This window comes from Eutrigla gurnardus (genome assembly GCF_963514095.1).
Source record: "Eutrigla gurnardus genome assembly, chromosome: 9".
NCBI lineage: Eukaryota > Metazoa > Chordata > Actinopteri > Perciformes > Triglidae > Eutrigla > Eutrigla gurnardus.
The window spans coordinates 9,105,639-9,120,159 of record NC_139923.1 but is presented as its reverse complement, the minus strand read 5'-3'; the positions used below and the strand labels follow the sequence as shown (position 1 = coordinate 9,120,159).

At 43.3% G+C, this 14,521-nt stretch overlaps 1 protein-coding gene across 1 annotated transcript in view; it reads left to right on the top strand.

Annotated features, from left to right (window-relative positions):
* The window catches only part of asz1 (ankyrin repeat, SAM and basic leucine zipper domain containing 1), a gene marked incomplete at its 5' end in the record, with an annotated part of 33,038 nt that extends 18,854 nt beyond the window's left edge, over positions 1-14,184 (top strand). Inside the window, 5 exons of the mRNA XM_084016801.1 lie at positions 482-538; positions 4,546-4,658; positions 7,700-7,805; positions 8,491-8,604; positions 13,891-14,184. Of these exons, the coding sequence (XP_083872927.1) occupies positions 482-538; positions 4,546-4,658; positions 7,700-7,805; positions 8,491-8,604; positions 13,891-14,040 (540 nt within the window). The 3' untranslated portion in view covers positions 14,041-14,184. The remainder of the gene's footprint in view (positions 1-481; positions 539-4,545; positions 4,659-7,699; positions 7,806-8,490; positions 8,605-13,890) is intronic.
* Between the last annotated feature and the right edge of the window lie 337 nt (positions 14,185-14,521).

The window sequence follows — 14,521 nt, the reverse complement described above, 5'->3', positions numbered from 1 at the left end:
TATTTAAGTTAAGTGAAGTCAAGAAAGACTGTCTTTATTTTTTTATAAAAAAACATGTATTTTCTATCAGGACATAGTTTTCAAGTGCAACTTAAAATGTCAGTGGATACATTGTTGATGTTACCGTTAAAAAAACACATCAATAAAGTGAGTATTGGCAAAATCGGTAGTCGGCAGCTGTTGAATGTAACTAATAAAGTAACTTGTAATCTAACTTAGTTACTTTTAAAATCAAGTAGTCAGTAACTTAACTAAGTTACTTTTTAAAGGAGAAGTCAGTAGTCAGATTACTTTTTCAAAGTAACTGTGGCAACATTGGACCTGTTGACCTGCACCTCAAAGAATCAGAATCGAGAATCTTTTAGAACAGGAATCGAAACAGAGGATCGGGATCGGGATCGGAATCGGTAAAATCCAAACGATGCCCAACCCTACTACTGAGTGATGTTTTCTCTTTTTCTCCACATACATACATGCACAGGAAAATGACATCACCTGGAGCTACCTGCTGACCATGGAGAAGGAGGACCTGGAGAAGGTAGAGGATCACGCTAAGATCTGTCTGTCCGTCAGCTCTTTTTGCTCACTGCCAGGCTTCAGGCCCGAGACCAGGCGAGGGGAGCTGTTGGGGGAAGGAAGCTGTGTGATATTACACTGACTGAATGTCTGGTGGTTAGGGGTGTACGGTATAAACGGTGCTGAAGGTATACCGGTATGAATTTCGCTACGGTATGGATTTTGACGTTACCGTGGGACCGGTGTGACCAGTAGATGAACACTTTCTTTTTTCCCCCTTTTATTTTGACGAGCGCAAAAGCGCTCGTCTTTTGCGACAGACATAACAGACATAACAGACTTCTTAACAGACATCACCGCAATGCGTCCAGGCAGCCCACGTAAGCATCACACTGTTTACAAACATGTCCATGTGTACAACATGCACGAAAGAGCGGCAGTGGCTTAACAGACGGAGATATGGCTGAAAGCGCAGCACGCGAGGAAGAGGAGCAGTTGGTGAAAAAGAAGGGTGCACATTCCATTATCTGAACATGGTTTGGTGCAATAATCATTTACATTAGGAGCGCCTCCGCGCAGCACAGTAGACTTGCTCCGCAAGACGCACGGCCGCAACAATCCTCGCCGCGCGCTCCCGCTACGTTCTTCTTCGTGTACTTTACGCGTTTGATGTTGTTCTGATGCTGTTCCGCCTCGTTCAACCACCACGATGTCGCTTTCTACTTTGAAAACACGGAGTTGACACTGTATTTTGACAAGCTGTTGCACTCTTCAGACTCGTGGTGTGAGCGGAACCGGACCGGTACCGGAACCGGACCGGTGCATTTATAAGAAAAATGCCGCTGTGTCTCGGTCCAAAATCCACTTTCCTCGCGCTGCCTGCTCGCACAGATCCGCTCGTGCGCACATTTGCTGATGCAGGTCGAGTGTTGTCGAGAAATATATGCAGAGACGGCGCTCCTTAAAAACAACATCAAGCCATAGGCAGCCTAATAAAATAAGGATTGTTTTTGATAAGCTGTGGAACTCTGAGTTAACCTATTTCTACCTGAATTTCTATGAACTACCAGGCTGTTGAGTAAACCTATAACTTATATTTTACTTGATAAAATAAGACAATATATGCACTCGTTATAGTGTTTTATAACGTATAAAAGTATCTGTAGCTATTAATGTGATGCTCCTCATTTTCCAGCCATATTTTTCCGGACCCTAATTTTGGATCATTTCCATCAACCGGCACCTTAATAAGTCACTCTCTCCTTTAATCCTTGAAAACCTTGAATACACTCAGGTTGAACAAAAATGTTGAATGCAAATATAATAATTGCAGGATTGCAGACTGCTTGCTGTGCCACCTGACTTAATCCAACTGCACCAATACACCATCCCACGCGTCTTGTCTGTTTAGGGTTTTTTCGGTGGGTACCACCGGGCCTGAAAAAAATTCTAGGGAAAACACTGTACATAGAAACTAAAAGATAAAAATTAAAATACCGCGATATAATACCGTTACCGTCTATGCCTCAAATCATACCGTGATATCAATTTTAGTCCATACCGTACAGCCCTACTGGTGGTATATGTAAGGTGCAGATGCAGATGAGGTAATGCCCCTCACACCCCGTGTTTCGATGCTTGCGGTGCTACTGTGTGGAAAAAAAACTCATTTTTACATATTACCTTTAGTATAAGTGAAGCAGCTACAGACATATTGACACGACCCGGCCCGCCACTATCCTCAGGCCTGGCATCACACCGGGCTGCTGTGCTGTTTGTGTAGCTTAAGTGCAACATGGAGCTTGAAGATGTAAAGACATCGAGAAGTAACATTGAGCAAGTTTGGAGGAAACAATTTTAAATTAGTCGTGGGCAGTGACAACATATACGTCGGCTTTGTCGAGTGCATTAAATGCAGCACGCTTCAGTATTTCTGAAACGTCAGTTATAATGGCCCACTTACTTCTGCAATATCACAGAATTTTGTTTGTAGCATGTTATTATATAATATTACGTAGTTGCCATTTATCCAAATGTATTATTCCCCACGCTGGATTATTTTATTATTATTATTATTATTAAGGTTTATTTGTGTAGGGACAGATACAGAAACATAGATATCTAGAACAGTCATCTGATGTGTGCATCATAGTGTTTATAGCCAAAGCTAATTCACAACACTTTTCCCCAGTTGGGCTGTTAGTTAAAAACAATAATACAGATTTACCTTTATTAAAAATAAGAAAAAATGGAGAGAATGAAGAAAAAAAGGCTAATAATGATGATAATAATATCACAGACAGATCACAAATTAAATATGAAAACTAAATAGTAAAAACTAAGTATGGGAACAAGATTGTTGCTGAACGAGAGTTTGTTAAAGAGTTCCATCGTTTTGTCCCTTTTAATTGAAAAGGCAGTTTGGGCAAAAGATGTTCTCCGGAATGGGACACTACAATTGCCTTTTGATGTTGCTCGGGTGGCGGATCTGGTACCGCTTTGCAGTCTTGTAATAGTCTTGCAGAGCAGTCGGGGGGCAGCAGTATTTAAGCATTTAAAAAACCTTATATTTGAAATCTTATATTTGTCCAGAATTTTGCAATGATGATATCTTATTCTCTTCTTGTCCAAGACTTTCAAGGCTCGATTATATAGACACTCTATAGTCTTAATTGATGACTGGTGAGCCTGGGACCATGTGGTCAAGCCATAAGATATATGTGAGAGAATCATGGAATTCATGAAAACAAAAGCACAGTTAAGAGTTAAACATTTTCTTATAATCTTAAAACAGCCTAGATTTGCTTTAAGGGTTTTACAAATTTTTTTAATATGACTTTTGAAGTTTAACTGATAGTCGATGATTATGCCCAAATACTTCAGAAACTTGTTCAATGAGCTCCTCATTAATTTTTATATTCAGAAGGTTTGTTAGAGTTAGCTTTCTTATGGAGAAGCAGAGAGAGTTTGTCTTTTTAGTGTTCAAGGTTAAGCAAGACGGTGCTAGCCAAGATGCTATTTTGTCTAGATTAGCATTTAGTTTCTCAGCCACTAGAGTACAGGTCTTACCAGATGCATATATGACTGTGTCATCCGCATACATCTGTAGACCTATATCTGGGCACTAGGGGTGTGACGATACACTCCACTCACGAGACGAGACGAGACACGATATTGGGTCCACGAGAACGAGACGAGACGAGATTTTAAGAAAACTACAATGACAAAATATATGACTGGACCAACAGACTTTAATTTAACAGAGTTGCACATGCATTTTGAAATATTTTATTATAACTCTTTACATGCATGATGTAAGCATGATCTTTTAATAAACTTCTTCTTTCACAAATTTAAACTGAAACTAAAATGTATAAAAATTCAAAATAAAATAAATTAAATTAAATATTTATTTTTTCCAAGTGTAAATATGTGCAAAACCAAATCAAAGTTCTACTTTGTCAATACAGAGTGCAAATAGTGCAAACGGAGCCTGACCAAGTATGTCATGAACAACATGCTGCAACTACAGCATCTTCAGCATCTCTGACATCGCAGCTGTCAAGTGTATCAATACTTCGGGAGTTTTGTCTTATCTCTGGGCTGGTGATGCTGCTATGGCAGCTTGCTGCTCAAGGTAACGAGCCAGCATATCCAACGTGCCCGTCGTTAACTTGTGTGATGGCAATTGTAGCCGTTTCTGCTTGGACATTTTCACCGCGGTAGCCGCTGAACTACGATGAAAAAAAGCAGTCACACGTCTCACCCGCCCGAGTAAACGAGTGACGCGGGGAACACCGAGGCCAACTTGGGTTGCAAGATTTATAGTGTGCGCAAAACAGATGTGCGACTTCAATCCCGCGTCGCGCACGGCCACGTCCATATTACGTGACTCAGAGTGGCAACCCATTGATATGTTTTTAAGGCTGGGATGTCGCTCGAGGAGGTGGTTTCACCAATACACAAATGGTGACAGACCTGTGTATAACAAGAGAACAAAAAATATATATATTTTTTTCATTTGTTCAGGTTGGTATCACAGACCCCGGAGACCAACAGAAGTTGCTCAGTGCCCTGCAGCAGATGCAGCTGGACAAAGTGGACTTGGACAAAATCAGCCTCCCGGACACGGCAGACAGCGGGTAGGGAACCACATCCTCAAGTCCAGCAGACCTGGGACCATCAACACCTGAGCTCAACAGGAAAACTGTGACTCAGTTTGAATAATATCTGAGATGATCTGAGGCTTCATTCTCTGCACACTTGTCCTCTCCTGTCTACAGTAACCGTAACAAAGTATCATCGTAGATGAGGCTGACAGACCGTTTATCACAGTGTTTGAACGTCTTTACAGTATTTGAAAATCTTTGTTTCAGTCTGCTATAAATGTCTGACAAGCTGTCAGTTGCCAAAAAAAGGGTATTCCACAAACACTGCACAAAGCCAAAAACAAAGTTGACGATAGAAGCAAAACTCTAAACACTTGTCAGCTGCACACCTTAACCCTCCCCCACATCCAGTCCTCCTCCATCTCCCCGTAATGCTCCATCTGTCCTCCTCCACTGGAAGTCGTCCATCAGCCCAGTGAGCATCTCGCTGTCCTGGCTCCCCCCCTCCATCGCTGTAGCCAGGCCCCGAGCTGGGCCCTAATGGTTTAAGCGGAGCTGTAATGATTTGTAAGGTGAGAGGCGATGGGAGGTTGCAATGAGCAAAGGAGAGCCAGTGTCGGGGGCCAAACAAAGACATCAAGCCGCACCCCATCACTTCATGAATCCTCCGCAAAGATGGGCTGGTTGGCTGCACTCGCCCTCGCTGGCCGGATGAGACACAGTCCAATAGAGAGAGGGGAAGGTTAACGAGAGGGATGGATGGTTTCATCACAACCAGACCTCCTTTAGAGCTCCTTCTGGGTCCGTATTTCACACTCAGACATGGAAAACATAGAATTCATCTTAAAACATTTTCTTGACGTGTCAGGGTCCTGTGGGGAAAAATATGTCAAATTGTAATAAAGTATCATACGGAAGACTATAATGAACACTAACGGAAACGTCTGTCCATTCATAGTTAAAATGCCACTTTGCAGCAACTCAACGCTGCATTTATCCTGAAACTTCGGTCATTTTAGTGAGAGGAAGCTGCTCATCAGGGCAGAAACACTAAAAGCTAAACATGTCGCCTTTCCAGCTCGGTTATCTGACGGGCCAAAAGGACTGCAGCTTTGCAGGGTTGCAAATGCAGACACCTGTGTGCTGGAGGAGTGTGGGGAGGTCTGGAAAAAACAGCTTCTGGTAGAGGGGAGACGGGGCCTCGGAGTGGGGATGTGTGGACCTCGACTGTTAGGAGGTCCTGGATTTGAAAAGACTTGGAGGATGCTTTGCTCATGGCTCTGGAAGAAAAGAGGAAACTGGTGCCAGATTCACCCAAATACCACTAAAATCCTGAATGTTGTCTGGTCTCTGTCAAAGTGCCTCCCAAAGGCCATGTGGAGAACGATGCCCATGGACAGGGGATGGAAGACCCTGTCCACTGGATTTGCATTCTGACAGTAACATGTATGTAGGTTTAGTGGGCAAAGTGTTACCTTGTTGCAGATTCTGTGTTGTGATTTGACAAAGTCTTCAGCCAGCGTGCTTTGATTTTAATAACGTATCGTCGTCTGGCTTCTTCGGACTCTGTGACCTTGAGTGTGACCTTGTCGCCGAATGTGAAGCTGTTGCTGTTGAGTCGGCACCTCCAAGGCCGCAGGGCTCGGCCCAGGCACCACAAATGTATTATTATTATTATTGTTGTTATTATTATTATTATTTATTCTGGTCTGAATCTGAAACTGAGGAAACGTGTGCACTGGAAGTAAATGTGCGCCCCTCTCCTCAGCAGCCACCGTTGAGCAAGGCACTTGCTGCTGGAAAAGGGGCAGTATGCAGGTATTCCCTGGATGAATTAAGCTTTGCAACAAAGTAGCACAGACGTGCATCTTCTTCCCACATAACACAACATCTACAGATCCCTTCGACAATCTTCCCACCAGCGGCCCATCATCACTCTCCGCTCCCTAGATAAACTAACAGCAGGCAGAAGGGAGGTGAGGGTGCAGCGCTAGTTGACTGACAGTGTTTACTCGCCCCTCTGACAGAGTGTGAGGAGGGCCGGGACGGCTGGCTGCCCAGTCCCCTCACCACGGGAAATGTACCATTAAGATAAGAGCTATCAATATCCCACGGGACCAACGGGGAAGGGAAGAGAGGCTGACGGGTGTAAGTAATGATCGTTTAAGGTGGATGTTTTCAGGGAGGGATGACAGCATGGGGTTAGCACAGGGAGGAGGCGTAGCGAGGGCCTGGCCACCTGCTCGGGTTTTCTGGAGTTTGGTGAGGTGGTCTCTAGGAAAATGCATAGAGAATGTTAACACAGAGTTCGGTCCAAACTATCAATCTGTCTGCCCTGTCATCGGTGGGCATCCTCAGCAGGCTTCGCCTTATTTCATGCAGACGTCGTCTTAGGGATCACTTTAAAAGAAGGTAAACCTACTGACCTCCACCCTGAAGCTCCAGCAGCGTTAGGTGTGTGACTTGTCAGAAGAGCAACGCGTTGCATTTATGTGCCTCGCCATCTTTACACAGCGTATTTTGTGCAGACTGAGATTTGGCTTTTGAAATATTAATCGCCATTTGAAAAACAAGTTAAATGGTATTTGGACCTGCTTTTATAAAAAGCTTGTCTAGTCTTCTGGGCACTCAAAGCTCTTTACACCCCATTCACACACACACACATTCATACACGGATGGCAGACGCTGCCATGCAAGGTGTCACTTACCCATCAGGATTGAATCAAACTCATTCACACGCTGATGGATGGATGAAACTCCAAGGTTACACCTTCAAACTACGTGTTGTGCCCAAACCAAAAATCTTATGTCTACAATGATTTAAAACATTCAAAATGTGAAATCCTCACATTTGAGAAGAAGGAAGCAGAAAAGTTTCAGCTTTTTTTTCTTGATAAATGCCTCAAATTGTGATGGTTAATTAATTTTGTGTTGATCAGCTAAGTAATTAGTTGTCTAACATTCATCTGATACAGCATACACATTACATTGTAGGCATGAACATTTATTCACAGTATATGTATTGTATGTTATATATAAATACGTATTATATTTAAGTTGCTCGTGTTTTGCAGAAGTGAGGATCTGCTGAACTTCCTGATAAGCTTGAGGCAGCAGTGCTGTTACCTGACGGAGGCGGTTCATGATGTCATCAGCCGCTTTCCCAGCCAGTCCTCTCAGGTATGCTGACGTCATCTGAAGTGGTGGACTTGTTCTCGGGGGTCACGTGTCATGTGGTCACGCGCTGCTTCAAAGGAAGAAGATGAAGAATGTGTTACTTCTGTAAAACTTTTATACTTGAATCGAGGAGCTTTCTGCTTGATTTGAACATGGTGCACGAAGTAAGAGAGGAGTTCACGCCGGGCGCACCCCTCTGTAGAAAAACAGCAATGCTTCGTTGTGTGATCTGCCCCCGTGGCTGTAGATCTGCCCAGTGTCCCTTCCTGTCACCTGACTGGGATAAGGTCAGGTGCCTTCTATTCACACCGGACGTTTCTTCACGTCGGCCAACGAGCGATTCTGCTGTTTTCTGTAGAGCTAATGTCTGTCTGCCTGTGTGTGTCTATTTTTGTGTGTGTGTGTGTGTGTGTGTGTGTGTGTGTGTGTGTGTGTGTGTGTGTGTGTGTGTGTGTGTGTGTGTGTGTGTGTGTGTGTGTGTGTGTGTGTGTGTGTGTGTGTGTGTGTGTGTGTGTGTGTGTGTGTGTGTGTCTTTTCGTCATGCTCACTCTCTGACACAACTGATGAAGACTTAGAATAAAAACGGAATATTAAAAAAAGTGACACTAGGATGTGGGAGGTGAATCAGGGGAGTTAATAAACATATATAGCTATATTCATAACTGGGTCTCTCTGGTCCTCCATGTAGCTGGTCTTCTCTCTGGACCCAAAGAAGGAGGCCCAGGCAGTCTGCAGCAAGCTGGTGGTCCAGACTAAAGACCTGCACAAGGAAGTCACCTGCCTACGCCATCTGCTCTGCCAGGTCAACACACACACACACACGTTTTCAGCCGCTCAAGTGAAAAATAAACGCGTCGGTGTCATGCACTTAAATAAATCACTGCCAAGTTTGGAAAATACATGATTGCAGATTGTAGATATGACAGCAGACTTGGATGTCTCACCTCACATTCAATTATGTGAGGAAGACATCTTGATGTCCTTTTCTCAACACTTGACAGATGTATTGCTGCCGTGTTGAGTGTGACCTCTTGAGATCATCGCTACATATTTATGTACGGAAGGTCTGCTGCTATCGGTTATTTCAGTTATCAAGTATTCTATTGATTATTCCAGTATTCTGATAAAAAATACAGAGTTAGTATATATTAAAGTAAATATTGAAAATATAAAATAAGATTGAACATTGATTTGGTTTTCCATCTTCATTTTTTTTACCTCAAAGTTTAACCCATTCAGTGCTTTTAGTGCATTATGGCATTCAGATTTTTTTTTCACCATCGCCCCAAAAATAATTCTAACCATCTTAAAATCAATGTAAACCATCTGCATCTGCAAAATTCTGCATGATATCTAGGGCTGGGTATTGTTGCAGGTATTCCCTGGATGAATTAAGCTTTGCACGATTCGATTCAATATCGATTCGATTCGATATTGATTGAAATGCTTCGATATCGATTCAGTATCAAGTAGAAATACACAAGTAAGAGTACCAGATCATTTTTTCAAATAATTTATTTAGTTTCATGCCTTATGAACAGCCGTGGTATAACTCATGGCATGATAAAACAGGACACTGCTTAAACACTGAACTACAGTGCATGTAACGGGTTCACACCGGCCGCGGAAGCTATGGTAGTAGACAGTAGTAGTGCAGATATACCGTTGAAATGCACATATTTGTTTATCTACTCTTCACATTTATTAAATGTATTGTCTCTTCCTGTTTCCCAGTGCGAGTTGAGATACACAAATATGACCGCATTTGTCAATCGCGGTATTTTATTTTGAAAATTGCTTTTATTTTGAAAATTGACCGGATTGTCTCGTGTCTCTTTGTGTGATTTCCTGCCAGAACTGACGCGTTCGCTCGCGGCACGCGCAAAAAATAGAGCAGACGCCGAAACGATCGCTTCACGGCGCGGGACGGCCCCGCCTATTCGCGGCGCTCCGCGTCTGGTGTGAACTACACTATCGCTTAACAAGGGCACCGAAAGGAAGCGGGCGCCGAAAGGAAGCGGGCTCCGCTACGCGTCTATTCGCGGCGCTTCCGCGGCCGGTGTGAACGCTGTGCTCACTCCGGTCGCCATATTGTAATGGTTTGGTCTAGTGCGGCCCCCGTCCGTACAGCGCGAATCACACGAGGGTGTCGGTCACAGCGCCCCCACTGGCCAGGGGCTTGAATCGATTCAGAAAATGGCTGAATCGATATTGAATTGCGGGGAAAAGAATCGCAATGCATTGCTGAATCGATATTTTTACCCATCCCTAATGATATCCTTTTAACTTGCTATCGTCATCTATTTGCATTATTGATATGATATTGATGCGATACATTAATTTAAAGATTTAATTTTTGGTTTAAGTTTTTGCTTTGATCAAAAAAATTATGTTTATAATTATAATTATAATTATGTATTATAAAACTCATCAGTGATTGTTAGTAATCCAGTTCGGGGAACCGTTTCAGCCCTAGTGTGCACCCTGTATGGTGAAATGAGACGGGAAGGTTGAAGAAAGTGAGACCATAGGTGTCGCATTATATTAAAGTAAAGCATACGCAAGGTAACTTCTGGAATGGATGCACCAGGAAGTAGCCTTGTCCCAAACAGATATCTGTCATGGCAGCACCGTGTTGAGTGTGAAGTGGTTTTGGATGAGTGGTCTCGAGGGTTCAGAGGTCAAACATACATGTTTTGAACGGCACAAATAAAATTTGAGGATAATTTATTGTCATTTTGCAACACAACGGAACGTAGCTCGTTGATCGTGGTGCGTTCCTGTAGTTAAAGTTCCACGATGGGAATGCAAACGGCAGCAACAAAATCATATACATTAGGGGTGTGAATCTTTGGCTTCACTTCGATTCGAATAAAGATGCACTAGTTGGCGATTTGATTCAAGGATGATTTTTTTTTTTTGTAACGATTCGATTCGATTCTGTAAACCACGATTCGATTCAGTAACTTGTAATCAAAATTCTATATCCATGAAATAAACATGCAATAATGCGAGTGAGACTATCTGTATTCTTCTGACAGGTGAAAAATAACATATTTATTCTATAAAAGTAGTCCTGCATAATATTTTATGCTGAATACAAAAATGTAATTAAACATTGCTCAGTTATTTTTAACATTTTCAATAGACTACATGCTGGCAGGGGAGAGAGCATCTTAAACGTATTAAAACATTAATCATAAGTAAGAATCACGATTCATCCGATTAAATGCATTTATATCGATTATTGGTGAAGCCAAAACGATTCATTCTATTTATTTATTTTAGCAGATCGATTTAGTAGAATCTATAGGACTGACAATCGATTCATCGATTAATCGAATGAATCGTTACACCTCTAATATACATGGAAACATGTTGCCATAGCGATACATAAAAATACAGCTAGTACAACTTATCCTTGCGTCCGTCGACACCCATACTGATGTGTGTGCGATAAGCTGCTGATATCATTCGGGCTCGAACACATTCGCACTTCAGGCAGGTCGATCTGAATTCCTGTCTTCCACCCTGAGAGCTCTGCTCCTCCTGCTGAGGATTACAGGCAGCAGGAACAGGACAGAGTATGTTGGGTGTTGGTGCATACGATCCTTGGCGAGCTCCGACAGGTATGTGCGGGAGTGTGCACCTGACGCCGTGTGTGTGTGTGTTTGCGTTCGTATTCCAAGAGGAGAGAGTCGTTCCTGACAAGGCAGAATCCTCACAGCCCATAAGTCAGCACGGCTGTGACATCGACCTGTCAGCACACAGACGATGAGGCGGAGGGATGAGGGGCCTGATAGGGGGTGGAGGGTGAGGGGAGAGGACTCAGGAGGGCGGGGTGAGGGAGTTTAAGAGGGGAGGTGGGGGTACGTATGGGTGAGGTGGGTTATAGTGTAGGTAGGTGGGGGGGGGGGGGTCCTTCGTTGTGTCAGACAAGAATCTGACGGCCAATAGAGTCCATTTGGACCTTCTGGCTCCGAGCCCGGGGCCCATAAACACACAGAATCTAACCTTGTCTGTGGAACGAAAGCACACACATCACTGCCAGGGATAGGAGATCCACCACACAAGCTGTGACACACCCGGGGGTTGATTTTGGGACTGCACTAAAGAAACTATTCTTTTCTCACACTTAAGAACAACAAGTTAAAGACCAACATCTGTAATTATACGGGACTGACAGGAGGGGTCGGCAGTCCGGAGAGTGATGCATTTAATGCAGATCCAAGGATCACAAGTGCGAGTTCGGCCTCAGACGTTACTCTTAAGGCCGGCCTTCTGGTTTCAGGTAACGGTGTTTCGGCGTGCAGGCTCTGGAACGCCTTGAGCTATTTTTTTTCAAATGGCACAAATTTGCGTTTTGGACTCACGGATTAACTGATTAGAAACAAATAAACACAAAAACTTAGCTTCGCAGGGCTACGGCTCGTGGCTGAATCTTGGCATGACGAAAGACGAAACGAACTGGCACAAGACAAGGGGAGACGCAGACTTAAATACACAGAGGGATAACGGGTGAAAACAATCAGGGATCAGGGATGACATCAGACCAGGAAACACATGAGGAAGAGCAAGTGACCTGAAACGAGAGGGGAGTTATTTTTCAAAATAAAACAGGAAATGACAAGACAAAAACCAAGACGAGACAAACCTCACCGGCGTGACATTGGGAAAGTGTTCAGTGTTCATACAGCGTAATACAGAGGAGTTTGTACCTTATTTTTATCATGAAAATAGTTCCCTGAGATTAAAATGTTTTCTAGCAGTTTTGACATTTGCACGGCTGTCTGTTCAGAATAAATCTGATAAAACGGTGGGGGGATAAGCAAAACAACGAAGATGTTGTTGTCGTCTCACGTCTTAAGAAGATAAAAGAAAATAATGGGTCCAGGAACAAGGAGTTTCACCTGCTGATCAGGGAGCTTTGCAACGATCCCGATCAGGTCACGGGGGACTTCAGGATGTCGGTGGTCCAGTTTGCAGCACTACTGGGACCCACATCAGAAAGGAGGATCTCCACGATCCAACTGACCCTGAACAGTAGCTGCAGTACGTCACTCTGTCCTTCATCTTCATCATCTTTCTTTGTCTGTCGTACAGCCTCGTGCTTTGAGCAACGAGGTGGACGAGCTCGGCTGTTGATATTTTGGATGTTTGTTGCTCGATAGCTCAAACAGCTATTTATCACTTTTTGACAGATTCGAAAAATGCAGAAAATTTAACCTGTTCCGAAAACTTTTGACAGACAAGTTTTTGAATCAGTATGCAAACGTGAGGTCGTATTTATTTTATAACATGCAAAAAAAAACAACAGCCTTCACACCGAACCGTGACCCCTAAACCAGAATTGAACCCAACAATCCACTATTTCTCAGCAAATTGCCGAATGCTTCAACTTTCAGTGAAGCTTCAGCGATGGTGAGACACGAATGGTAGTTTATTTAGTTGTGCTTGGAACAGTCAGTTGATATTTTTAATATATATATATATATATATATATAGTCTTTTAATTTGTCATCTATGCTGCATTCATGTCCTGTGGGAATAACGCCTTCCCAGCATATACTCGAAGAACTTCCTTGTCGGTGACTCAGGAAGTGAAAAATCTGGGTTCTCTGCCAAACTGCAAGTTCCCAAAGTCACATTTACTGGAAGAGAGCAGAAGGTTAAACTTGTTGTATCCTCGAACTTTCTCAGCCTCGGACTCGATGAGTGTTCACAAGCAGCACGTTATTCCTCTGTGACCACGACCTGACTCTCCACTCGGCCGGTGGATCCTGGAGGATTTGGCAAAGGAAGTTTTGGTGACTCAGGTTTTTTGCCAGTCACACTGTGGCGGTGCGACGGGACCAGACATGCCCTCACCCTCTAAGCTGGTCTCCGTTTAATTCCCTCCCAGTACTGACCGAGCTGATATTTCCCTGAAACTGTGTGACCAGTAGACAGTCACCAGTCACAATCCAGACTGGATTAGGTTAAAATTACCCTTCCACTTCCTGCATGAGGTCACGCTGCTCTGACCACAGGACTCCGTGTGTGTGTGTGTGTTTCTCATGTGATCCTATTTTTTTTTTTACTTACTCAGATGGACGGGGCCGGAGATCGCTGTCAGCTTCCTCAACCTGGTTCCCATGGCAACCAGAGGATGAGGACACAGACCATAGTTGCACTGTGTGCGCTCGGATCCGCCGTCCTCTTGCTCCTTTACAAAGCTGCCGACAGGAATGTGCATTAAAACCACGGGACAGTTGTGTTAGTCAGTCAGTTGACGAGCTTGTCGGAATATTTTACTTTGGATGACCACACGTGATTTATCATATATATAAATATTCTTTATATGTTTTAGGACAATGTTTGACAAGACAGTGTTTTTGTTTTTGGATGCTGGAACACTTTTGTTTCCCACTTGTTGCCTTTGTCTTGTCTGTGAGTTAAGTTTTCAATTCTTTTTTCATGTTTTAAGGGTTTAAGTGACAATTAAAGGTTCTTATGAGGAACGGTTTCTTGAATATATATGTTATGTATATGTGTGTGTGTGTATATATATATATATATATATATATATATACACACACACACACACACACACACACACACACACACACACACACACACACACAGTGCATTCAGAAAGTATTCTCGTCACTTTGTTCACATGTTGTTGTTGCAGCCTGATGCTTAAACCTTCACTCAATACATCATAATGACAAAGTGGA